Genomic DNA, 27,392 nt, shown 5'->3' with positions numbered 1-27,392 from the left:
TCCCATGGGTTGAATGAACATCACCGACTCCCAGATCTATTTCTCTAGCACAAACCACTCTCCTGAATTGTCTCATATTACCAACTGGATATTTCCAAGGTGGGTATCCAAGAGACATCTCAACTCCAACATGTGCAAAACAGAACTTAATATCTGTCCCTCCAAACTCTCCCCTCTTTAAACTTTTCTATTTCTGTAAAAAGAGAAAAATGTATACCAAAATTCAAAGTTGTTAAATCCAAGGTAGTTTATATTTAAAGATGGGGGAGGGCATGAGTAATGTGTAGAGGGGTGAGAGGATCAGGAAAGGTTTAATGCAAAAACATACTGGAGCTGTGTCTTAAAGGAAGAGAGAGATTCTGAAGGGCAGAAGTTATCAGGACGTAGGTATTAGGCATGTGGGTTGGTTATTGCAAAAGCATGGAGGGAGGAGATAAAGCGGCATGGGTAAGGAACAAAGGAAAGGTTGATTTGTTTGGATCGCGGAGTGTGGGAAAGGGAATATCATACAATGAGACTGGAAGGAATATGGAGGGCAATTGCAAGAGGGCTTTAAAAGCTCATCAGAGTTGTTTCTATTCAATCTGAGAGGCAATAAGAGGAGACTGGAGCTGGTTAAGGAAGGAAACAACATTAGCAAGTCAATGGTAAAGGAAAATCACCTTGGCGATTGTGTTAGGAAGAGAGAGACTTGAGGCAGGGGGACCAATGAAGGAGACTATTACAATAATCTAGTCAAGATGTAATGGGGTTCTGAGCTAGATCTGGAGCTGAGCAGAGAGCAGAGAGAAGGGGACACACTGAAGAAATGCCATGGAGGCCAAAATGGTCAGATTTAGCAAGGAACCGGATATGTGGGATGTCGGAGAGATAAGAGTCCAGGATGATGCCAAGTTGAAAGCCTGGAAGAGTAGAAGGAGGGCAGCTTGGGAAAAGCAACGTGGTTGGACCTGTACATCAGGAAGATTGCTTTAGCGGCTGAGCAGAAGATGGACTAGAATGGGGAGGGACCTGGGGGCAGCAAGACCAAGCAGAAAGCTATTGCAATAGTCGAGGAGTGAGGTGATGATGGCCAACAACACAGTGGGATATAGCGGGATGAGAGTGACTTGTCTCAGATGACATTGGGGCTGCAGGCCTGGACCACTGAGAAGTCTGTGGTGAAAAAAGTCAAGCAGCATCCTTAGATCGGGCAATTAAGAGACTGCCAGTGATTTTGGAAAACGTCATTTCAGTCAAAGGAGCAAGAAAGAAGTAAAAGGCATGCATTGTAGATGGTTACATCAAAGGATTTTTGAAAATGATGGAGTTTGGGCAGCTAGGTGGCACAATGGATAGAGCACTGGCCCTGGAGTCAGGAGGACCTGAGTTCAAATCCGGCCTCAGACACTTAACACTTACTAGCTGTGTGACCCTGGGCAAGTCACTTAACCCCAATTGCCTCACCAAAAACAAAAAAGAATGATGGAGTTTGTTTGAAGACAGCATGGAAGGAAATAGTTGATAAAGAGTTTGAAAATTAGGGAGAAGGGGATAATTGAAGGACATTTCTGCTGGAGAAGACAGGATGGAAGATAATCAAGGGATGGATGGTAGGCCTTGTCAAAGAAGAGACCCACCTCATTAACACAGTCTGATGGAAAGGAAGAGGGAGTGGGGGACTTTTTCAAGGGTTTTCAAGATGAAAAGAAGAGCATAAATGAGAGTTCTCATCAAATGACCTAAAACACTCATTTATCTCATTACTTCATTACCTCTCCCTTGGACTCTAGCAATGGCTTCCCATCTGGACTCCTAACCTCCCACCTTTCCCCTTTCCTATCCATCCTCCACATGTGGAAAAGGGAAGAAAACAAGCATTTATTAAATGCCTACTATGTGCCAGGAACTGTGCGAAGGGCTTTACAGATATTCTTTTATTCTCACAACAACCCTAGGAAGTAAGTGCTATTATTAACCCCATTTTACACTTCAGGAAACTAAGGCAAAGGGAGGTTCGTTGACATGGGGTCACCCAGCTAGTAAATGTCTGAGATCAAATTCAAACTTGTGTCTCCCCGATTCTAGGCTCAGTCCTCTCTCCACTGCACCACCTACCTGCCTAATCGACAAGTTGTCTTTTCCTATTGTCTCTTCATCTGGAAATATCGACTTCCAAAGGAAAAGCCGGGAATTTTGTTGAAAAGAATGGAACCCCGATTTTACATTTTATCTGGCATGGATGTGACTAGAGTTTAGCCAGATTGTGAAGGATAAGTCAAGAAGCTGCTACAATGAATGGAAAACCCAACCTCCACTTTTTTCCTTTGTTACAATAACAATAATAGTATTTATATGGTGGTTTAAGGCTTGCCAAGTGATCTATGTATGATTTCTCAGTTGAACCTCACAACAATAATGTGAGGTAGGTGCTATTATTAACCTAATTTTACAGATGAGGAATCTGAGGCAAACTGAGGTTAAGTGACTTGCCCGGGATCACATAGCTAGTAAGTATCTGAGGCTGGATCCGAACTCAGGTCTTCCTGACTCCAAGTCCAGCACTCTCTTCCCTCTGCCATTGCTTATACTTACTCTTCTACTTTTCCAGAAACTTAAAATACCAAGTGTTTCAGGCTCATGTCTATTTGTTTCCTTTCTTGATGCATCCTGAGTAAGAAACCATTTCTCCCCTTAACACTATATCACGTCCTAGGGCCTAGCACTAGAAACAGGGATACCCAGAAGTGCAGGTCACATCCTTGGTAGTTGACAAAGTGGCTTCTTCACAGCCTGGTTTGGGGGTTCAAGCACTGGCTTCTGGGTCTAAACATTTGGTAGCTGTGTGACCTTTGGCAGATCACTTCATCTCTCTGACCTTCCGTTTCTTCATCTAAAATGGGGATAACAACACTCCCTCCAAGGACTGGGGAGAAGATTCAATGTCGATAGACATCAAGCTCTTTGTAAAGCATAAAGGAATGTAAGTTGTTCTGATGCTTAGTTTCTCTGATGACGTTCACACAGAAATCATCTTAAGTCATGTGACCATTCCATTACTGCTCTATTATATGCCAGCAGAACAAATAACAGATTTTTTTTTAATTCCGTGAACATGGTGAGTTGTAAGCTCATCTTCTGGAGACTCCCCGAAAACGGGACAATTCGGGGACAACCCCAGGAACAGAAAGGATGATGAGCACAGTGTGTATGCCTCCTCCCTGTTCCCATGTGGTTTTGATTTCTTCCTCTACTGAGTGTTCTATATTTGGGAGCTTTTCATTCCACAGGGTTTGGAGGTAGTGAGTACTCAGTGTGGCGGCGCCCATTAAAAGGCTGTTCATAAAGTTTCCATGTTTTCTTGATTTTTGTTACATTTTGTTTTTTGAGACTGGTTCTCCCTGCCTCACCCATGCCAGAAGTGCAGCTGCCACTCATGGGACTAATCCCACTGCTAATGAGCAAGACAGCTTTGACCCATCTGTGGACTATTTCCCCCCCTTATCCGCTGCCTGGTGGCCCCCTCCTCTCAGGAGCTTGACATACTGGTCCTAGTGTCAATACCCGATCAGTTTTAACCCCAACAATGCTCAGAATTCCTGGGCGTAAGAGACCCACCAGCTCCAGTCTCACCAGTAACAAGAATGATAAGCAGGTACCACCACATGCAGGGGTTCAAGAATTCCCATGGATCTGTATCCTATTTGGGCATTATGGGTGGTAGTTTCATCTGTGATGATGCTTCAGTTCCACGGCTCGCCCCCTTATCTCTGCCTTCCAGCTTCCTTGGCCTCTGTCACGTTTCAACTCAAGTTCCGTCTCTGCAAGAAGCCATTCCTGGTTCCCTTTAATGCTAATTCCCTCCCCTTGAGTTTAGCCCTCATTTACCCTGTGCACAGCCTGTTTGCATATAGCTGTTTGCATGGTCTCTACCCCCATTAGGCTACGAGCTCCCTCAGGACCGTCTTTTACATTTCTTTGTAACTGTAGCGCTTGGTATGCTACCCGATACACAGTGAGTGCTTCTAATAAATACTAGTGGACTGACTGACTATTGCGGAGGGGTGGCATTTATAATACAGGAATTGGTTATCTGTTAGTCTGAGTGATAGAGAGCTTCTGGTGTGTAATTCTTGATCCTGTCTTTTTGACATTGGTATTTTTCATTCTCAGCGATGTGCTGTAGTTTCTATCATTGCCTTCCAAAATCTGTATCGTCATCCCCATTCTCACCATCACTATCATTACCACGTTTACCATCATTGTCATCATCATCTTTCTCCTCTCACATGTTTCTATTGGACTCAGAAATTGTCCCAGGCCAAATTGTGATCCCAATCGTATGAAATGGGATCTTCTGTTTCCTTACTATGTTCCAGGTGCTGTGCTTAGAGTTGGTGATGCTAATACAAGCAAGACAGTTCCTGCCCTCAATGGGCTTATATTCTAACGGGAAAAACAATACTTAAAGGAGAGCCAGAAAGGGGGGAATGCCCTACAGACTCTTGGACAAGTGGATAAAAGAACTGCTCATCAGTACTGAATAAGAGCTGTTCTTATTGTTATTAGCCTTTTCCCCCCTGACCTTTGTAAGCAGATGTCAGTGTTATCTCCACTTTACAGATGAGGAAACTGAAGCTCAGAGAGTGAAGTGAGTCGTCCAGGGTCACACAACTAGAGATTATCGGAGTCAAGATTTGAATCCACACTCACTCTCCTGGACCCTATGTCGTGTCCTTTAAACCAACCTGAGTTCAAATCCAGCCTCTGTCACAGACTAGCTGTGTGACCATGGGCAAGTCACTTGAGCTCTGTTTCCCTCAGTTTCCCCATCTGGAAAACGGGGATGATAATAGTAGCACCTCCATCTCAGGGTTGTTGTGAGGAGCAAATGGGATAAACTAATGGTGAAGCACTTAGCACAGCGCCTAGCACACAGTACGGGTGACATAAATGGGGGTCATTCCTATCTTTAATGAAGAACAATCCAATAAGACCCATCAGAAACTTTTCCTGCGCTGTCCTGGGGGGGCCCCGAGTGGGCCCCCTCCCCACTGTTCCCTAAGCTCTGAGTTGGCTCTGGGTCTCTGCCTCTCCTGCCATGCGGGAAGCTCATCCAGCAAGAGCTTTCTCCCGTCGCTCCCCAGGTAAATGGGGCTGCTTCAGGGCCAATCATTTCCTACTGAAATAGCATCTGCCAGGCCAGCGAGAAGAAGTTATGTCAGAAAGCTCCCTCCTTACCCACTGGTGCAGTTCCCTTTGAATCTTTCCCTATAACTAACCTCTAGCAGCTCTTGTAAACCCGTCAAGAAGCCACCCCTTTACTTCTGGATCCCAGAATTTCATGTTCTCAAATTCCCAGAATTCCCTAAAGGGATTCTACAGAAGGATGGAAGACTTCTTCCTCCCAGGGCCAGCTCTTTCCCCAAGAAACATAGTTTCACTTTTAAGATGACTCCGGTTCTAATGCAAAAAGTCTGACTCACAGTCAAGGAGGGACCACCCTTGGGACGGCCCTAGGTTCTTGGGCACATTGCCTTCAAAGCCGAGAAACCAGAGGAGATGCTGGTTGCATGGAGAGGCTCTGGGGTGAAAGGATGGACCTTGGCTGGATCATTCAAATGCAAAGACCCAGGACAACACAGAAGGTGTGAGTCCTTCTCCCTCAGGGAGCAGGGAAAGGATCAGGTAGAAGAAAAGGAGCAGGTCCAAGCCCAGGACAGCTCTCTGGGCTCCGGATTGGGCAATAACGATGACAGCAACAATAAGAATAGCACGCATTTATAGAGCGCTTAAAACTTTGCAAAGCACTCTACTTGTGTGATTACTTCATTTGATCCTCACAACATCCCTGGAAGGTAGATGCTATTATTTATTGTCTTCACTTTACAGTTAAGGAAACTGAGGCACAGGGGGCTTAACAAGTGTCTAAGGCAGGATTTGAACTCGGGCCAGTCTTCCTGACTCCAAGCCACCCCTCTATGCACTGCACCACCTCCCTGCCTTCAGGACCCCACATGTCCTTAATCCCTTCCCTCCCATCTAAACTTTCTTGGGCACCTCAAGAAACATGACTGTTCCCAACTTTAAAGAGTTTGTATCCTACTAGAGGGGTGGTGATGGAAAGAATCAAATGTGGAAAAATAAAAAATATGTGAAAAGTAATTTCTGGGGCTCAAGGATGGCATTAGGCCCAATGAGTCTAAATGTCCAAAGTCACTTCGCTGTAAGTAGCTAAGGTAGGATTTGAATCCAGGTCCTCTGAGCCCAGAGCAATGGTGTGCATGTTCCACCAAACCACGGAGTTGAATTTTATCTTCAGTGAACTAAAGGACTGAAACTATCATTATTCCCCTAGTGCTTAGAACTGTGCCTGGCCCACAGTGGGTGCTTGGTGAACGTTGGTGACTGATCTGGACGACTCTTTGTTGGGGAGACAAGTGAGGATGAGAGAGGCGCGGGAAGCCTGAAGGGGATCAAGGAGACCCGTGGCCAGGGCTCTCTGCCAGGCTCCAGCTGGCTGGGGTCACCTTGCACCTGTCACTTCCCTTTCTGGGCTTCCGGGCAATGTTGAGGTTGGCTTGGGTGTCAGCTCCGTGGAGCCATGATTCTGTCCCAAGATTCCCCGAATGTGAACAGAGCTGCCCTTGAGCTGACGAGACGGAGGTTATTTTTATCAAAAAATACTCCGCAGACAATTCACAGGGAACAGGCAGATCCCAGCCCCCGCCCACTCCTGTCTGGGCCTTCAGAGTAGGAAGAACCAATTGTCTCACAGCTGAGCCGCCCGAGAAGCCCCAGTTCCTAGAAGTCTCCCTCGTGGTCCACCCACGCCAAGGAGAGCAAAATACAGGGTCTCTTGCCGCCACCTAACCGTCTATGATGGAACTTGTTTATTATAAACCTGCAAGGGATACTCAGCCCCTGGATTTTTCCATGAAGAAAAAAAAAATGGTTCTTGTAACCTGGACCCTGGAAAGGAAGAGGAAGAGGGCCAGGCGGCCTAGCGGGTAGGGCTCTGAGCCTGGCGTGAGGAAAAACCGAGTTCAGATCTAGCCTTGAACACTGACTAGTTAAGTAACCCTGGGCAAGTCATTTAACCTCTTTCCTCATCTTTAAAGTGGGGGTAATAACAGCACCTCCCTCCCAATGAGATGATTGTAAAGTGTGTATTTAGCCTGACACCACCTGGCACACAGCAGGCACTATATTAACGCTAGCTGTTATTACTGTTCTAAGAAGGTAGGATCGGAGGCCAGATTGCCAGATTTGAGAGCTGGCTCCCCGACTGTGTGATGTTCATAGGACCACACTTTAACCTCCCTGGGGCTCAGTTTCCCCATCTGTAAAGAGAGGGGGTTGGACTAGATGGCCCAGCGTCTCCTTGGAAATCTCTGGTCCTATGAACGTGCATTTCAGTGTCACTCGCCAGAGAAGGAGCCAGCCTCTGATCCGAGACCAGAAAGAGCAGAAGAGGGAGCTGCTGAATCACATCTGAGGAAGCTTCCTTACCTGAGAATCTCTATTGCCATGAAATCACAGGTCCAGCCAGACTTTAAGGGGTAAAAACCAAACAGTGCATTCTTGTATCGGCTTTGCCACCTCATGCCAGGTCCTGAAAAACTTCCCAACAATCAGAGCTATGCAAAAGGAGAATGAGCCACATTAGCTTAGGAGGCAGTGAGCTCCCCCTCCTCAGAGGGCTTCTGACAAGGGCCGGAGGGGCGACTGCTTATCAGGGAGGAGGACGTGGGGGATGCTTTGGGGGTGAGTCAGACTCCAGGGCCCCAGAGCTCCCTTCCATTCTGGGATTGTGTCTGGCTAAATAAGAGAGAGGCACGCACACAGCCAAGTGTCACTGTTCTCATCTGCAGAAATGAAGGAGGAAGCAGAGGTGGACAGGGGCCAGCTGGAGTCCCTCATGTTTCTGGTGGAGATCATGAATACTTTCAACCAGCACTGGTTTGGAAGAAGTAACAGGCAGTGGTGGCTAGAAGTCAGGACAACCTGGGTTCAAATATTGCCTCTGGGGACAGCGAGGTGGTGCAGTGGATAGAGCTCTGGCCCTGGAGTCAGGAGGATCTGAGTTCAAATCCAGCCTCAGACATTTGACATTTACTAGCTGGGAAAGTCACTTAATACCTCTAAATAAATAAATGCGCGCGCATGCACGCGCGTGTGCGCGCGCGCACACACACACACACACATAACCTCCAACTCTTACTAGCTATTGTGACCTTAGGCAAGTCATTTGCCTCAACCTAGAAGCCTCCTTTTACTCCTCTTCAAATAAGGATAATAATAGCACCTACTTCATCAAGCTTTTGTGAGGCTCAAATGAGATAATGTATATAAAGTGCTTTATATTACATAAAAACATAAACTATTCTTCAGGACTGAAGAGCCAGCCAAGTAGTATCCTAGCAAAGGCCTAAAGAGGGCCCAGGAGGATGGGCTGTTTATTTAGCAAGCTCCTTGAGGGCAGGAGCACTTTTCAGTTTTTCACTGTATTCTCAGCACATAGTAGGGTCTGGCACACAGCAGGGTCTGGCACACAGCAGGTGTTTGGTGTTGTTGTTCCATGTCTAACTCTCTGTGGCCCCATCTGGGATCTTCTTGGTGAAGATCCTGGAGTGCTTTGCCATTTCCTTCTCCAGATCATTTTACAGATAAGGAAACTGAGGCAAACAGGGGGAAATGACTTGCCCAGGGTCACACAGCCAGTAAATGTCTAAGGCCAGATTTGAACCTCAGGAAGAGGAGTCTTCCTAACTTCAGGCCCAGCGCTCTGTGCACCATGGCGCCCCCAGCTGCCCTTAATAAACGCTTGTGGATTAATAGGAACACTAGCTTCTTATCTCATGAATCACATTGAAAAAAGAGGAGGCCCCCAGAAAACCCATTTTCTCTCTTTCCTTTCAAACACAACTCTTTCCTGTGGAAAGCTGGAGACCAACTTTAGTGACTCACTTTTGCTTAGATACATCTGAAAAGCCTTGTGCCTCATCCCCCCAGAAGCCTTATGCCAGCTCCTGTCAGCTTGGCAATTACAGAACAATTTGGGGCTTTCTTTACCTGCCCTGATCAGAAGCCATTTTATTCTCCCCATGGGTGGCTTTGCTTTGTTTTGTGTTTCTAGGTCATGAAGTCGTTCTTCTCTCTCAGCTGGAGACCCTCTGAGCCTTTCTCAAACTATCCAACTAACTCAGTGTCACGGGTAGATAGATAGCTGGGCTTGGAGTCTAAAAGACCTGAGTTCAAATCCTGCCTCAGCCACTTACAAAGTTGTGAGACTGGGAAAGTAGAGTCAGACCTCTCACCCTCCCTTTCCTCATCTGTAAAGTGGGAAGAGTAATAGAACTAACTTACAGGATTGTGAGGCTCAATGATTGGGATTATTGTGAGGATACAGCACTTTGTAAACCCTAGTACACTACTAAATGAACGCTATTATTATGAGGGGCCTGACCCAAGCATCTAAGATAAAATACAAATTCCTCCAAGATAACTCACAAATTCCCTTCACCATCTGGCTCCTGAGGCTCTTCATAAGTACACACCTCTCTCCTTCACACCAAACTCTCCTACCCTGCACGTGGTGTTCAATCTCCCCACCCTGTGCCTGGAATGTGCTGCCCCGCACTGTCACCTCAGAGAATCCCTAACCTATCCTGCTCCCTTCAGCTGCTAGTGCTCCCCTCCACACATACACAAACACATGCACACCTAAAATCACTGAATATCTTTCCTCACAATTCTCTGGGTTCATGTTGATGTTATTCCTCCCCATCACCCTTCACCTCTCTTCCTTGAGGAGAAGGGCTGGGATGTTTTTAATCTTTGTTATCTCCAGCACCTGGGACAGCACAGCAGCAGGTGCTTATTGAATGCTTGTTAAGGAACTGAAAGCCAACAACCTTTGATCACTTCCAAATCCTCTCATTCAAAAGAGAAAGTGAGTCAGATGACTTGGAAGTAGGTTTGAATCCTGGGCTGTCCCATCTAACCTCAGCTCTGGCCTTGAGTAAATCACTTAGCCCACTCCCAGGAGCCTCCACTTCCTCATAGGATAAGGTGATACGACCTGTGAAGTCTCCCTCTAAACCTGTGATTCCACAGGGTTCTCACCTGCAGAAAGAGGATGGCAATCATGTCAGGAAAATAGGTAGAATGTCCCACGCAATGCTACCGGCTTAGCTGATAAAGAACCAAGGACGCTTGGTGCTCAGGAAGTCTTACCTAACCTTGCAGTCATCCAGAGAACGTCAGGAACATATTTTGAGTATTCATTTTACCCTTTTAACTGAATTTAAACCAACTGAAAATGATAGAACTTGGGTAACTCATTTATTCAAACTATCTCATCCTCACGTTTTAAAACCTCTAAGGGCCAAATTTAGTATGGGAATTGTTAATTGGTTGGCTCGCTGTAGTATTGGGGTAAGAAAAAAAACAGCATCTTTCAATAACACAAAACAGGTTTTATTAATGAGAACAAATTTAAAACAATATCTGAATCACACAAATGAGATTAATAGAACTAGAAACAATTTATAAATCTCTGGGGTAAAAAGGCCCCAGGCACCCCGAACCTGCCTCCAGCCCAGCCAGCTCCAAAGAGCTAGCTTTGCCTCAAAAACAAAACAAACTCACCACACATGAAATATGTAGCTTTAAGGAGAATCAGCTCTGCAGTCTCTTCCTTTTTTTCCCAAAGGTCAAAACACCAGCAGCTCCTCCAAATGTCTTCCTTCCTTCCTTGTTTCCCTCAGAACCCTCCCTAACTGCCTTTTAACTTTTTCTAACTCCCTCTAACTGAATCTCAACTGTATCTAACTGACTTTTCCACAGGAAGGGGAGGAGCGGTTCTTAGCCATGCTGAGTCTCCAATTGGCTCAGCACATTCACATTAACTGTCCGCATTATAATCTAGCCACACCACATGGGCGTAGGAAAGCTATTAGAGGGAGGCATAGTTACTTAGTTTCAATAAATGTTCCCTGTGGTCAGAGCTCCTCTTGTTTGTTCAATTATCTCTCAAAGTACACACCCATCTTCTCCTAGGCTTTTCAAGCTTATATTTTTTAGTCTGACCATAATGAAGCAAAGATAGGGTTATAAAGCCCCAAATCACAATTAATTCCTTACAAACCAAAGGGAAATAAAATTGAAAGAGGCCCTTTTTCTCTACCAGTGGGACACCAGAATTGGTACCCAATGGATGGCACTTTACAGTATCCCTGGCTAATAGGATGAGCCTCTTCTTCAGCTATGGACATCGCAAGCCATTTGTGTATATGCTGCTGTTGTGCAGTCATTCAATCACGTCCAACTCTTCATGACCCCGTGGACCATAGCCTGCCAGGCCCTTCTGGTCCATCGGATATTCTTGGCAAAGATCCTAAAATGGTTTGCCATTTCCTTCCCAACCTTTAGTTGGAACTCTCCAGTATGAACTGTCCATCTTGGGTAACCCTGCATGGCATAGCCCATAGTTTCATTGAGCTCCCCAAGCTCCTCCGCCACCACAAATCAGGGATTCAGGAAGGCCATATTTATACAATCACATTGAAAAATCATTCAAACTATAACTGAATCTCTTTTCTGAAAAGAGAAGCCCAATTCAGATACTGCAGGGAAACCAAGGCTGGGTAACACATTGAATAGAAGGCTGGTCTTGAAGTCCATTAGATCCCCTACTTCTAACACCTACTGGCTGTTGACCATGGACAGTTACTTGATGACTCAGTGCCCCAGGCACCTCTCACAACTATAATTTGTAGGTCATTTGTCAATTTGCACCACTGGAGATTTGCTACACTGGGAGTTAACCAACATCAATGAAATCACAAGCCCAGATTTTGAAAACAAAAACAAAGCATGAAGAGGAAGTATGAATACTTAAATTTCCCACTGCTGTTTTCTTTTGGGAATTTCCAAGGTCCTCAGCCATTCCTAGAGGGGAATGTTGCTAGGTCAGTATCTCATAATTCTCCTCTTCATTTCTTGGGACCCCTTTGACCCCCCAAGCTGAGAACCAATGTGAGTGCCTGGCATCTTCTGCAATCATCCCTTGTGGATTTAAATATGAATATAGGTGGTATCAAAGCAGAGATGCCATATCTTAATGGGCTATTTGTTTTTGCACAATAACTTTAGGTAGGAGAGATGCAATGACAAAGTACGCCTGCTGTCCAAGGTCAGCTCAGCACCAAGAGGCCCATGACCAGACAGACCACAGGGGGATACATTTTTGGACCCAAAAACTCTCATCTCCCCTGTTCATGTTTCCCCATAGACCAGTTGAGATCTGAGTCACTGGAGGAAACTACTTCTCTTCATTATTCCAAAAGTATCCAAGTATTGCTTAAAACTCCCTGATCCTCAGGAGGCCCCTTCTGTAGGCTTTGTATTTACATACAACTCCTCCTCATGGCCTGAATAGTCAGGGTGAAGCAGTCCCTGAAAATGTAGCTTAAATTAGCGTTGGGTGCAAGAGGAACCATTGATTTAGAACTTAAAGGGGTCTCATCTCATCAACCTCCTGATGTTACAGATGAGGAAACTGAGGCCCACAGAGGTGAAAGTGACTTAAGATGGGGGAAAGGAGGTCTACCATTCTTTAAAAAAAAAAAAAAGATAAAAACAGTCTTCCGCTAAGCATTTAAAGTTCTTTAAAATCTGGCCCCATCCCATGCTTCCTAACATTTCTCATTACTCTCTGCCAAAACTTCCCTTGCTGCTCATCACACATGATGCTCCATCTCATCTCCATCCCTTGGCATCCCTCAGTTTCCTTTAAGATTCAGCTCCAGCCTCCCTCCTCTCCTGGTCCCTCCAGCTGTTTATTTCCAGGGTCCTCAGCTGCTAATGCCAGTCCCCACACAGCGACTTTGCAGCAGCTTTGTAGGTGATCTACACCTATGTATTCATATCCGTGTTGTCTCCCCTGCTAAAATGGGACCACCTTGAAGGCATCGACTGTCTCACTGTTGTCTTCTTATCCCCAGCACCAAGCTTCATGGGCCATGGAGCAAGCACTCAATAAAAGCTCGCTGATTAAATCACCAAATAGGTGAAGGAACCTCTCATTCACTCAAGGAGAGTCACCAAAGGGTGCATCCAAGAGATGTAAATAACACACCAAGAGGAAACAAGCACGGAGGGACAACTGGGGGATGGTCTGCCTTTGACAGAAGTAAATGCAGATTACCCTAAATAGGAAACATTCAAAATCTGGCCACACTGTTTCATTTGTCAGTCATCCCGGGACCATGCAGTGAGTGCACTTCCTGCCTAGCAAATTCAGCTGTAAAAATATTTGCATTCATTGTTTGGCCAATTACTTCTTCACTATGTTTTCTACTGGCCTCGAGATTGGATGAAGAGTTGAAACTTGCCAATTATTAGAGCCATAGGGAACAGACGCTTAAAGTAAGACCACCTGCAGGGGCCCCATTGTAAACAATATCACTGTAACATGTGCTTCCCAGTCTTGGGTTCTTAATAAGTGCACACTAACAAAAGTATGAATATGCGGCAAGAAAAAATAAATCTGGCTCAAGAAATAGGCTCGCCCTGAGCCAAGAGGAAGGCAAGGAGGGTAGGAAATGCATGCTCCAAAGGAAAAATGTCACCACTGCCTTCCTAGATGGAAGAATGAGCTAGATGTCATCCCCACTACGGATACATTCAGGAGCAACAGTACAGCCCTTACCTCTCTCAGATGGATGTTTTCCTTCTCCTTCTGGTCTAAGATGACTTCTAAATGGTTCACCTGAGATTCCGCCTCGGCCATCCTTCGTGTTCTCTCGTTGTCATCTTCCATGCCTTTCGAAGGCAAACCTTTGCTTTGCAACATTTCTAGGAGTTTCTTGATGGACTCATCGCGGGCATTGAGGGTCTGTTTCTGGGTTTCGATCCTCAGCTCCATCTCTTCTAAGGTCTTCCGCAGGAGGAACAGTTCTTTGGCCTGGCGGTCATGCTCGGCTTGGAGCCTTCGGAAATTCTCCTCCGTCAGCTCGATGGTGAAGTGCTCAGCCCCACGGTTGCCGCTCTCCTGTTGGAGGAGATGATTAAGGTCTCTCTGGGTTCGGAGCTCATCTTGAAGAGCCTGGATTGTCAACTGCAGGTGCTATAAAGGAGGAAGAAGCAAAAGAAGGGGGTAGGAAGAATCAGTAAAGATCCAAAAGGTGTTCCCACTTTTACCCAGTGTGAACATGTTATGTTAGTCATGAGATCCAGAGGACCGGGGATGGAGTCTTACCCAATGGCCTCAGTTGTATTATTAGCAAATGGAAATATGGGAAATTAGTTGACACTTGTCAGATGTCTTGGAAAAATATAATGCACACATACACACACACACACACACACACACAAATGTTGTTAGTGTTGGGTACAAGTGAAATAAACAAAAAAAAAGTTGTAAGTTAGGTGGTAGAAAGGGTTAAAAGTGAAACATCCACACACAGACCTTCTCTATATCCACAAAGCTCAAAGACTCAGCATTCCTTGTTTTCTAAGTTAAAGACATTAAAGACTACAGAAGAAGGATTCTTACCCTGGGGGTCAGTGAATTTAGGGTATGTGTGTGTGCATGTATTATATTATGTGTGTACATGTACATGTGTATGTATATTAAATACACATAATATTTACACTGTATATATTTATTTTGCATATACAGTATACATGTGGCATTGACTTTATTTCAATATTGTAGGCTCCCTTTGTAACCCCATGTACTTTATTTTTATGCATTTAAAAATATGTTTCTGGGATGGGGTCCACAGGCTTCACCAGACTGCCTGCCCAAGGGGTCCATGATGCAAAAAGTTGCCCCTGTTCTAATTAGCGACCCTAGATAAGTCACTTAAACTCTGGAGCAGCTGCAAAAAGGGGCCCAAAAGACAGCATCTATGTGTCTCAGGTGACTGTCAAAGACTTAGAAACTAAGTCCCCGTCGAATCAATATCTGCTGTCAGCATTGCTGGAGAGAGCAAGCCCCTTCTGTTGACCAAAATCATAGATACCTTCCTCCTATCTGTTCTTTTTCAGAGATAAATGGTCACACATTGATGCAAATAAGAGCATTCCTAAGGAGGGGACACAAAGGCCTTCATTTTTGACAAGGACAAAGCTGCCAACAAGCTTAGGAAACAGGATTACTGTATCTGTAAGCCAAAGGAAAACAAATGCACACACGAACACAGCCAACGGATGAGGGGCTAGGCTTAGCAAAACAAATGACTTGCAAAGAGTGGACAAACCTTGGTTCTCCTGGCATCCAAAAACTGAACGGCATGGCCAATGAAAAACAAAAAAAGAAGCAAAAAATCAACACAAAGATACAATGCAAGCAAATTGTGCTTAACAGAATCGAACTTAACTCAACATAAAGTACCTTCAGAGGAAAAAAAATCAGTTCCTTATTACAGCAGAGACCCACAAGCATTGCAACATCTACAGCACTGGGGAAGCTTGATAAACTGGAAATCAAAAAAGAAAAACCAAAATCTAAGCTTTACCCCCTTTGGTACACATAACTTATTTTACTTAAACCATTTACTCAAAGTTCGCATAATATTTAGGATGAAGGAAGCACAATAATCATACATATGCAATTTTTAAATGGGGGGGGGGTTGGTAATCTCAAAGGAGAGGACTGGAAAAGGCTCCTGCAGAAGGTGGGGTTTGAGCTGAGACCTAAAGGAAGCCAAGAAAGCCACAAAACATAGAAGAGAAGGGACAGCGGTCCAGGCAGGAGGCAAAGCCAGTGCAAAGGCATAGCAATGGGAGATGGAGAAACAGCACGTAGGAGGAAGAACAAGAAGGCTGGTGTTACTGGATCCGAGAACCTGCTCCAGTTTTAAACCCAAGAACTCTACACACAGAAGGTGTTTAATATACCTTTGCTGAATCACTATGTTTCATTGATTATCACATGTGTATGGATCCCAGTCCCACAACTAGACTTCTAAATTCCTGTAAGGCAGGAACTCTGCCTTTGATTTCTCTTGCCAAAGAATCTATCACCAGTGACTTGTTAATTCACAATAAACACATATGAATTAAGAATATTTGTTCTGAGGATTAAAGAAAAATCACACCTTGCCGTTTGTATCAATTCACGTGAGTGAAATGAGCATCGCACAATATAACAAGAAATTACCAAAAATTCAGTTCAAAAAGCACCTACTATGTGCCGGTCCCTGAGCTAGGCCCTGGGGAGATATAGACAAAAAACAAAACTGTCCCTTCCCTCAAGGAGCTTACATTCCTCTCAAATGAAAGCATCTGAATTATTGGCAGCCTCGTTCCTATGAGGCTCCTATCACTTACACCATTTTTGAAACAGCCTTCAAGTCCTGTGGCACCATGGTTGGAAAGGGTTTGCTTTCCATGGTGAATTTGATTTGGGGGAAAATCAAAAGTGGTTCAGCACCAAAACTGAGGAGTAAGGTGAGAGATCAAGCCAGATGGTTCTACATTAGGTCAGAAGGAAAGTGTAGAGATAATGGGGAAAATGAGACTGGTTTACTGCTTTGCCCTAAAAACTAGTTCCAAAGGAAAGTCCATAGATGATTCGATTCCAGAAGACAGTAAACTCCTTAAGAACAAGGATGACTCCATTTTTGTCTTTGTGACCCCAGTGTCTAACAGTGTGACATAAGAGGTGGAGAATAGACATGTGTTGTATTGAATTTAAGAGTTCCCAAAACTGTTTTAAGCAAGAATAGCAACAGTGGAATTAAGTACACGGTCACCTAAGGGGACTACTTTGCAGAGACACCACCTACTTAGATCTAGAAGTTCTAGACTCCCAGTATCTGCCACTCTAGAGCCTGCTAAGAGCAGACTACCGAGTGAAACTGTCATCCCCTTAACAGAGATGACATCTTATCTTGTTCCCAAAGTTCACATTTACTCTTGTGCATTTTTTATTCTAATTGGCAAAATTTTTTCCAATTTCCGTATAATTCCTGCTTTAATTTTTTTTAAAGGGCTTACTAACTATTGGTGGTTCTGTAGCCAGTATTTGGGGGGAGGGAGCTAGGCTAACAAGAGTAACAAGCTAAGTAGTACCTTCTCTTTTAGAGCATTCTGGGAAAGTTCCTCTTATTCTAAACCCTAAGAGAGAACAACATACCCCTAGATTATAGATATTTGATATCTAGTAGATAGATATGTCTAGCCTGATAACCCTCTTAGAGATAGGAGAGTGAAAGAGAGACTGCCCAACCACACCAGTCCTAGCTCCTGCCTGCAATGCCCAGGTAGACTCCTGTTGGTTCATGCACAATCCTCCTCCCACTCTCTCCACAGAGATAGAAATTGTAGTATCCCTTAGATGTAGGGTAAGCCAGAGTCCAGATATATCTACCCATGGTGCACGTGGGCCAGCCATATCTTTATATTAGTCATCTATCAATGAGAGAGAGAGAGAGAGAGAGAGAGAGAGAGAGAGAGAGAGAGAGACATACGTGTGCATATGGTATTCTGCTGGAATTTGAACCCCCTGAGGGCAGCAACTGTTTTGGCTTTGTGCCCTCCACTCATAACCAGTGCCTGGAATGCAATAGGTACTTAATAAATGCTAGGTTGATCTGTCCCTTTGAAGAGAGGGCTCACGCCTCAGAGATCACAGATACTAAACAAATTAATCCTTTCTCTTAGCCCCAGTCCCCTGGCGATCCATACATGCTCTGGCAATAACAGTATAGCAAGCATCGTTGTTTAAGCTACATTTAGTCCCATAACAATTGAGAAAGCCAGAGCTATGAGAGACAGCCTAGCATGTTATGAAATAAAATACTGCACGGGGTAGGGAGAGATATGGGTTCTAGTTTCTCTTCTGCTATTTACAAGCTATAGTAACACGAACAAGTCACTGCCATTTTAAAGATTAACAGGGGGGCAGCTAGGTGGCGCAGTGGATAGAGCACCAGCCCTGGATTCAGGAGGGCATGAATTCAAATGTAACCCAGGTACTCCTGACTCCAGGGCTGGTGCTCTATCCACTGCACCACCTAGCTGCCCCTAATTAATTTTTTAAAAAAGAGACAGAAGGGAGAGAGAACAATCCTGCTGGAGGGAGGGAGGTAAAGGAGAAAGGGACTGAGACACAGAGAAGGAGTGTGAGACAACAGCTGAGCTTCAGCCAAGAGTAGTGACCAGTGACAGCTGAGTAAAGTGAATGAATGGTTACAGCCGAGATGAAGCCTTGGGGAGCCCAGCGGACCCCAAGGAGAGCCTCATCCAGACCAGGTTGGATGGAGCTGAGATGATGGCTACCGGAGGCATCTGTTTTCAGGTAGGATAGACTCGAGGGAGAGGGGAGGGAAGAGAGGTGCAAACCCATGGATGGTTTTCCTTTGTTCGGAACTTCTCTTCCAGGGGATTGGTGACATAAAGCTGTCATCGATACACTGCATGGCCAGAAGTCTTGTGAGAAGGAGAAGGAGGAGAAGGAGAAGGAGAAGGAGAAGGAGAAGGAGAAGGAGAAGGAGAAGGAGAAGGAGAAGGAGAAGGAGAAGGAGAAGGAGAAGGAGAAGGAGAAGGAGAAGGAGAAGGAGAAGGAGAAGGAGAAGGAGAAGGAGAAGGAGAAGGAGAAGGAGAAGGAGAAGGAGAAGGAGAAGGAGAAGGAGGAGAAGGAGAAGGAGAAGGAGAAGGAGAAGGAGAAGGAGAAGGAGAAGGAGAAGGAGAAGGAGAAGGAGAAGGAGAAGGAGAAGGAGAAGGAGAAGGAGAAGGAGAAGGAGAAGGAGAAGGAGAAGGAGAAGGAGAAGGAGAAGGAGAAGGAGAAGGAGGAGGAGAAGGAGAAGGAGGAGGAGAAGCAGAAGGAGAAGGAGAAGGAGAAGGAGAAGGAGAAGGAGAAGGAGAAGGAGAAGGAGAAGGAGAAGGAGAAGGAGAAGATCTCTCAACTAATTCATGAATGATAAGACTTCAGTTTTAGCAAATCAACAAAAGATTTGCAAGGCACTGGTCCAGGCACTATGGGAGGACACAGAGAAGCAGGCGGCCCAGTCTATGCCCTCCCAGAGTTTAGATGGGAGGACAACAGACTCGAAATGTTTAACAAAAGATCTATGAGCCACAAAGATGAGAGGGTGCAGGGAGAGCATGATTAGTCACTGAGGCAGACGTTCACCCTGGTGCTCACTGTTAAGAGTTGGGGGGATGATTTCTAAGAGCTGCAGGTCCCTTCTGGTCTTTCCAACACTTTTGACCTCTCCTGGCTAACAAGCAAGTCGAGTTCCAGAGTGACCCAACCAAGGGCATCACGTCATCCCTTCCCCACCAACATCTGTCCATTCCCCCCACCCACCCACATGCACTGGCCATTTCTCCCAGGCAGCAGCAGCAGCTTTGGCTCAGTTGTGCCTCCCCCTCTCCTGGACCAGTCCGGCCCCCTCCCCTCTCTGCTGCTCCTCTGCCTCTTAGAGAAGAGGCTGGACAGTCACTGTCTGCCCAGATGTTTCCAATCACCTCCCTATTTGTCCGAGTCCATGACTCAGCATGATTCAGCAGCCTTATCTTAAAGCAGACCAGGCAACTTCGAAAGTCAACCAACATCTGTTAAAGCCCAAACAATTGTAAATGGGGGGGGAAAGTCTTCCTATTTCTGGGCAATACAAACAGAAACCAGGTATGCAGAATACGACATGAAGCTACCAAGTTGGGGAAATCCTCTCGTCTCTGAGCTCATGCTTTACACAGGAGTCAATCAGCCACAGACCAGCCGTATTTCAGTGTAACCTGAGGTCCAGCACCCAAAGCTCTGGCTTTACTTGGACCGAGACTAATTTTCAGGCAGCCTCTCCTCTAACCCTAATCACATTTCTTTGTCCCATTTTGCTCTTATGCAGAGTTCACTGCATGAAATCTCTGAATACTGGCCTCTCTCCACACACCTGTAAAGTCATGGTCTTGATAAAGGACTCGTATGTGAATCAGGCACCCCCGACCACCTACAGGTCATCAAGAACATTTGGTTCTACTTGCATACCAGCTCAAGGACACACCAGCTGACAAAGTAAAAGGAAGATCTTTTTGGAGACCCCATCTCCTGAGGGGGTATTCACTTTCGTGACAAACTGGCTTTTGTTGTTCAGTCCTGTCTGACTCTCTGTGACCCCATTTGAGGATTTCTTGGCAAAGATACTGAAGTGGCTTGTCATTTTTTTCTCCATTTTAAAGATGAGGAACTGAGGCAAATAGGGGTTAAGTGACTGACTCAGGGTCACACAGCTAGTAAGTGTCTGCGGCTGAACTTGAACTCAGATCTTCCTGACTCCAAGGCATGATGCTCTATCCACTTCACCACTTTGCTGCCCCAGGAGTCAGGATCTGGATTCAAATTCTGTCTTTGCTAGCCATGTGGTCTGAGCCAGTCAAAAGGCTTCTCTGAGCCTCAGTTGGCTGATCTGTAAAACAAGAGGGTAAGACAGTATGACCTCTAAGCTCAAAATACTGTAGTTCTAACAGAGGTGTGACACTTCTCCCTGCATCTACCTCCTCAGGGCTGACTGGGCTCCCCACAGCTCCCCAAATACTACTCTGGTTTCAACTTTTTGACTTTTTCCATTCTACTGAACACTTGAACACACGGTAAAAAGCCCAGATGCTTAGTAATTCCATTAGGGGACTTGGGAATCAAAAAGGCCTGTGTCCAAAAGCTACCTCTGACCACCTAATCACTCTGTGCTTAGGTCTCCTCTTCTGTAAAACAGAGATAAGACGTCCCACAGTATCTACCTCTCAGGATGGCCACGAGGATCAAGTGAAAAGATCTACTAATATGTCAGCTCTTCAAGCGCAAAGACTATCTCCCTTTGGAATGTGCATCCCAGGAAGCATTTAATAAATGCCTTTTAGTGGACGGATTGGTCATGCATCCATCATTTCATAATCTTTCCATTGATAACATCAATACCAGTGATTATTCTTATTATAATTATTGTTCCTGATTTCTGCCTCCCACGGCTCTGTTCCATAGTCTCTGATTCATCCCTGCCCTCTTTGCCCCACTCAGTTCCTGTGTCACTCGCCTCAGAGCCCATACGTGAGAGGAGGCTCTTTGGTGACATCTGTCACCACCGTGTGATAGGCACTTTGGCTTATTCCAGGGGAAGGCTGTGACATGCCCATTCCTGCCCCGCTCCACGCATCCAGCACATGAAAATGTCAATACCCTGACAGAGAGTTCAAAACCAAAAATCAAAGCAGCTGCTTTGCAAAAAGAATATTCTTTGGGGGTTTTTTACATTAAAATAAGGACAAACTGAGGGCAGCTAGGTGTCGCAGTGGATAGAGCACTGGCCCTGGATTCAGGAGGACCTGAATTCAAATCTGACCTCAGACACTTGACACTTACTAGCTGTGTGACCCTGAGCAAGCCACTTAACCCTCATTGCCCTGTAGATAGATAGATAGATAGATAGATAGATAGATAGATAGATAGATAGATAGATAGATATGTAAGTAAATGAGTAAATAAATAAATATAAATGAATGAATGAATGAATAAAAGAATGAATAAAAAATAAGCACAAACTGCCCTGTAATATCCATAGCTGATGGTTGTGAGAAACACAGAAGCAATGGATTGGCATTACAGATAGAATGTATAATTCAGCTAACATTGTTTCTCTTACGTGTACAAGAAAAGGCAATGTGTGCAGGGCCAACGTGTCTGCCATGTGGCCACAACACTCCAAGGTACTTGGACAAAAAAAATGTAATTGGGAAACATTTAACAAAATAAATAAAATACAATAAAACATTGATAATGTGAATAGTTGGTTTTCTAAGTCAACATGCAGACCACAGGGATATATATGTATGGTTTAGTAGTCGCCATTTCGATTTGAGTTGGACATTGTGTGTGTAATAAACAGATGGCTGGCCTTAGAGCCAAGAAGAATTGGATTCAAATCCTACCTCTGATTTATACTGACCGTGTGACTCTGGGCCAGATGCTTAGTCTCAGTTTCCCAGGAAGCTCTAAGACTCTTACTAGCTATGTGATGTCTCAGTTCCTTGTCTGTAAAATGGAGACACACTAGAGAAAGCAATGGCAAACCACTTCAGTATTTTTGCCAAGATGGGGTCACAGAGAGTTTCCAGTTGCACAGAAGGTGTTAATTTCTACATTTGTAGGAAAAAGTCTTCCCCAAGATCTCTCTAGTCCAATGAGATCACAGGTCTTGTCAAAAAACCTTAAAAACATGCAAGTCACTGGGGGCTATAAACCCGGCTCTCAGAGAGCTTACAGTCTAATGAAGCAGAAGGAAAGGTATGGTCACAAATCATGCAGAATTAGGAGAAACTTCTTGGACGATGTGGTATTGGATTTGACCTTGAAAAGAAGGGAGGAAATTCAACAAAGGGGGTATGGGTGGAAAAGGAGTGAGATCAGTGAAAGTCCAGGGGATGGACTAAACTAAGACACCACAGGAAAGAGTGAGATAACAAGGGGAGCCAGACTGGTCCAATGTGGCTGAAGCACAGAGCAGCCAAGGGCGGGCAGGACGAGGCTAAAGAAGGTAGACTGGACACCCTCCCCCAGTTGTTAGCGTACTCTCCTCTCTCTCCAATTGCAGAAATCTGGTAGAAAACAAGCTCTAAGGGGCAGCTAGGTGGCACAGTGGATAGAGCACCGGCCCTGGATTCAGGAGGACCTGAGTTCAAATCCAGCCTCAGACACTTGACACTTACTAGCTGTGTGACCCTTGGCAAGTCACTTAACCCTCATTGCCCAGCAAAAACAAAAACAAAACAAAAGAAATATTGTGTTGTCCAAAAGAGAAGAAGGGAAGATCATTCAGGCATTCTCTTAAAAGGCACAGGACAAAAGGGAACTCCAGAGGGAGCAGAGACACGCAGAACAGCTTTGAAAGTGACACATCACAGAGATTCCTGGTGTCACATTTTAAAGTATGTTGGTTGGTCAGCTCCTGGAGCAACCATGTAAGTCTTCACATCTGTCTCCTCCATGTCCAGCATGAAGTAGGTGCTTCATAAATGCAGATTAATTGGTTGGTAGATGCAGGAAGAAGCTCTCATTTCTCCCCTCCCAAGGTATTGCTCCATCTCCCCTCCTCTGAACAGTCCCCATCTCATAAAGGTCTTGCTTAAAAGGTGGTCTCCATGACTGAACAGAATACTCTGGTGAGGGGACACAGTGGATAAAGCACCAGCCCTCGATTCAGGAGGACCTGAGTTCAAATTCGACCTCAGACAGTTGATACTAGCTGTGTGGCCCTGGGCAAGTCACTTAACCCTCACTGCCCTGCAAAAAAAAAACCACCTTGATACAGAATACCCTGGTGAGGTCTGACAAAGGTGAAGGGAATACTGAGGAAGCATTGGCTCCCTATTCCCAGAAGCTGTGCCCCTCGACACAGCCTAAGGTCATGTTCCATCTTTGGCCACTAACTCACACTGCTGATTCCACTGCTTGCATTCCACTGCAAATGATCCTCCAGATCATTTTTAGACAACCCACTGTCTAACAATGATTACCCCCATCCCATCATTAAGAAGGTGATTTTTTGAACCCAAGTGTAAAACTTTACACTTATCCCTATTACATTTCATCTAATTAGATTCAGCCCAATTCTCAAGAGCTTTTTGGATTCAAAGTGTTAGCTATCCTTCCCAACTTAATGTCATCTGTAAATCACATTAGCACACTGTCAGTGCTTTTATCCAAACAGCCCAGGACCTAAAATAGATCTCTGGGGCTCTCTACCGGGGACCTCCTTCCAAGAAGTCATGGAACCGTTCATTATTTAAATCAGACCATTCACTTAACTTCAAATCCACCTAGACCACATATGTCCATCTTTTCTACCAGAACAGAACTGATGTCTCGCCAAGCCGTCTAGCCGTTCTTATACTTGTGGAGTTTATTTGAACACGATTGTAAGACTTTGCATTTTATGTAAATTATTATTGGGCTCTAACATCAAATAGCAAGATGTGGTATGTTGAGGAAGTTACTTAATAAGCTAAGTAACTGAGGCACAGGAAATAAAGTAACTCCAAGTTACTTGCCCAAAGAGAATACGAAAAAAGGCAAATGCTCTCACCTGGCCCAGAAAAGCTACATGGGGGGGATTGGGGCATGTTTTCTTCCCTCTTTATTCTGTTAACTACAAGAGGAAAAACTCTCCCTGTGGCTTCCTCATCGCCAGTGTTCCTTCCTATCCAAGAAAATCCAAATGGCTCCAGCACACTTTCCCATCGGTCTGACCACATATCTCAAGAGGGGTGGCTTTATTTCCATTTTGACAGAGGGATAAATTGAAGCACGTCAAGAAATTTGCCCTAGACTGGTAGGTGATAGAGGACATCTAAATGCAGACGCTGAAAACCATAGTCTCCCAATGGCCAAGACCACAATCTCCTGTAATTGACTTCACCAACTTAAAGACTTAGAATTCGATACCATTCACAAGCACCAAAATTTACTTAATAAAAAAGAATAGGACAAAATTAAAATACAGAAAACTAAGAGCGACTCAATTTTATAGGGAAAAAAAAACACAGAAAAGGCCCCACTCTTGGCTCAGCCCAAATTCCAAAACCTTGCAATATATACTACAGTCAGAATCTAATCCAGATTTCAGTGCTTCTGAAATAAAAAGGTAAACAGAATGAAAATATAATTATATATGCATGATATACATGGAACACAGAATTATTTAAATAGCAAATGGCCAGATGTTCATAACTATCCAGTCTTAGCCACAAACATGGAAAATATGACTTTCTGGCAGGGTTGAAAAAATTTGTGACCCTAAGCCCTTTTCCACACTATGAGGAAAAAACAAAAATGATAAAGTCTTGCTCCAGAAAGCAGTGTAAGGTTTCACTGCTATGAAAACTGTCGTAGAGCTACATAAAACTATGAACTGGCTGATGCCCAAAAGTCCGGCATTTTTTTAAACCACTCCACAATGTTTGACAAGCAGACGCTTAGCATATGATACCTGGCTCTTCCACAGGACATGGGAGTTCTCTGCAGACTGACTTATAGGATAACAGATCTTCCAGTTGGAATTAACCTTGGAGGTCAACCCCTTCATTTACCATATGAAGAAACTGAGGAACAAAGAGGCCAATCAATGGGAAACACTTATCAAATGCTTACTATGTATCAGGCACTGTGCTAGGGATACAAAGCTTACCATCTAACAGTGGAGACAATATGTAAATAATTAGGTGCCTACAAATGGAAGTGTCCAGAATCACACAGCTCTTCCGGGGGCAGATTTGAAGCCAGGTCTGATTCCAAAGCCCAGTAAACTACCAAGCAGTCCAAATATCTCTCTGCTTATTCTCAGCCCTTGAAAATTTAGCATTCCTTAGATTTTAATCAAGTTTTAGGCACACCTTCCACAGAAATTTTCTCTTAAAGGAAGGTGTGGGCTGTTGCATTGATTTTTTTAAATTTATTTATTCATTCATTCATTCATTCATTTATTCATGTATGTATGTATGTATGTATGTATGTATGTATGTATGTATGTATGTGAAAAGTCCTCCAAACTCAACTACCAGCCCCAAAAACAATCTGCCTAAGGCACAAGTCTGACCATGTCACTCCTTTGGTGTGACTCCCAATCCCAATCTTTGCTGGGCTCCCTACTGCCCCTAGGAAACACAAATACTCCAGCCTGTGTTGAAGGCACTTCAGAATCTCCCACCCACCTATCCCCCTTCAAGAGTTCTACATTCCGGCAGAACCAGACCACCACGGCTTCCCTAAACTCCATACATACACCACCTCCCACCATGCATTTGCCCAAGAGGATTCCCTGCCTGAAATGCCATCATTCCTCTGCCTCTCAGAATCTTCATTTTACTGCCTGGCTCTGCTAGAAAGTACCCTCTTGGGGCAGCTAGGTGGTGCAGTGGATAAAGCACTGGCCCTGGATTCAGGAGGACCTGAGTTCAAATCCGGCCTCAGACACTTGACACTTACTAGCTGTGTGACTCCCGGCAAGTCACTTAACCCCAATTGCCTCACCAAAAAAAAAAAAAAAAGAGAGAGAGAGAGAGAGAGAGAGAGAGAGAGAGAGAGAGAAATGTAAGTAAGCTCTTAAAGAGCAGGGGCTGTTGTTTTTTTTCCTTTGTCTCCCCATTGACCAAGCACATGGCCTAATTCCTCAAAGCTGGCTCTTTTAAAAATGTTTATTGGGTTTAACTTGTTGAATAAAAATATAAAAATATATATATCATATTTCCTCACATGGGGTGTCCCAAAAGTCTTTGTGTAGTTTTTTTTTTTGGTTTTTCTTTTTTTGGGGTGAGGCAATTGGCGTTAAGTGACTTGCCCAGGGTCACACAACTAGTAATTGTTAAATGTCTGAGGTCATATTTGAACTCAGGTCCTCCTGAATCCAAGGCAGTGCTCTATTCACTGCACCACCTAGCTGCCCCCTCTTTGTGCAGTTTTAAACTTTCAATAACATTAAATGCATGAAGACTTTGGGGACAAATTGTATTTTTTAAAAAGTCATCTCAATAAGAAATAAAAAGCATTATGAAGTATTAGACAGTTGTTTTCTGAGTCAGGATGCCATGGGTTCAAATCCCATCTCTGACACATACTCTCTGGGATTGTAGCTGTCACCAAACCTCTCAATGGCCCAAACAACTCTAAATATCAGAATTGTTCCTCTGTATTGATACAAAGAGTTCCCCTCGGGAGCTTCTGATGAAATCCTGGAGATGGGATTTTTTGGGGTTGTTTTTCTTTTTTTTTTTTTTGGTGAGGCAATTGGGGTTAAGTGACTTGCCCAGGGTCACACAGCTAGTAAGCATTAAGTGTCTGAGGCCGGATTTGAACTCAGGTCCTCCTGACTCCAGGGCCGGTGCTCTATCCACTGCGCCACCTAGCTGCCCCTTGGGGATGGTTTTTCAAAAGGAAAATTTACTAGAAAAGATGAAATCTGATAGAGCATTTATGGTCTCCTCCAATATTGCAACAGTCATCACCAGCTGTGTACTACGGACCTTGTGTGTACTGTTACATGTATGTTGTGTGCATGTATGATACGAATACTACCTATCTGCCACACGCCATCTCATAAGATCATGGATCAAGAGTTGGAAGGGACCTCAGTGACCCCCTAATTGAAGCCTCCACTTTGCACAAGAGGAAACTGAGTCTACAGAGTGAAAAGACTTGCCCAAGAAGCAAGTAGCAGGCAGGATTCAAACCCAGGTCCTCTGGCTGCATAAAAACCACCTGAGGCCTACAAACAGACTTAGAAAACCACATATTAACATTCTCTAAGTTCTACTGTATTTTTATTTATTTTGCTAAATATTTCCCAATTGCATTTTAATCTGATTCAGCCAACCTTGGTTGACGTCTATTGTAAAAACAGCAACACCAG

At 44.6% G+C, this 27,392-nt stretch overlaps 1 protein-coding gene across 10 annotated transcripts in view; it reads right to left on the bottom strand.

Moving 5' to 3' along the window:
- ERC2 (ELKS/RAB6-interacting/CAST family member 2) overlaps positions 1-27,392 on the bottom strand; it is a 1,007,143-nt gene that overhangs the window by 839,186 nt on the left and 140,565 nt on the right. For 7 of the 10 annotated variants that reach the window (XM_043976675.1, XM_043976679.1, XM_043976684.1 and 4 more), the window contains exons 3-4: positions 15,252-15,275; positions 13,697-14,113 (exon numbers count right to left, since the gene is read on the bottom strand). In XM_043976675.1, the coding sequence (XP_043832610.1) occupies positions 13,697-14,113; positions 15,252-15,275 (441 nt within the window). The remainder of the gene's footprint in view (positions 1-13,696; positions 14,114-15,251; positions 15,276-27,392) is intronic. The other 3 variants (XM_043976681.1, XM_043976676.1, XM_043976680.1) reach the window with 1 other exon arrangement.

The sequence above is a fragment of the Dromiciops gliroides genome, chromosome 1 (genome assembly GCF_019393635.1).
Source record: "Dromiciops gliroides isolate mDroGli1 chromosome 1, mDroGli1.pri, whole genome shotgun sequence".
Classification (NCBI taxonomy): Eukaryota; Metazoa; Chordata; class Mammalia; order Microbiotheria; family Microbiotheriidae; genus Dromiciops; species Dromiciops gliroides.
This window is presented reverse-complemented; position numbering and strand designations above follow the sequence as displayed.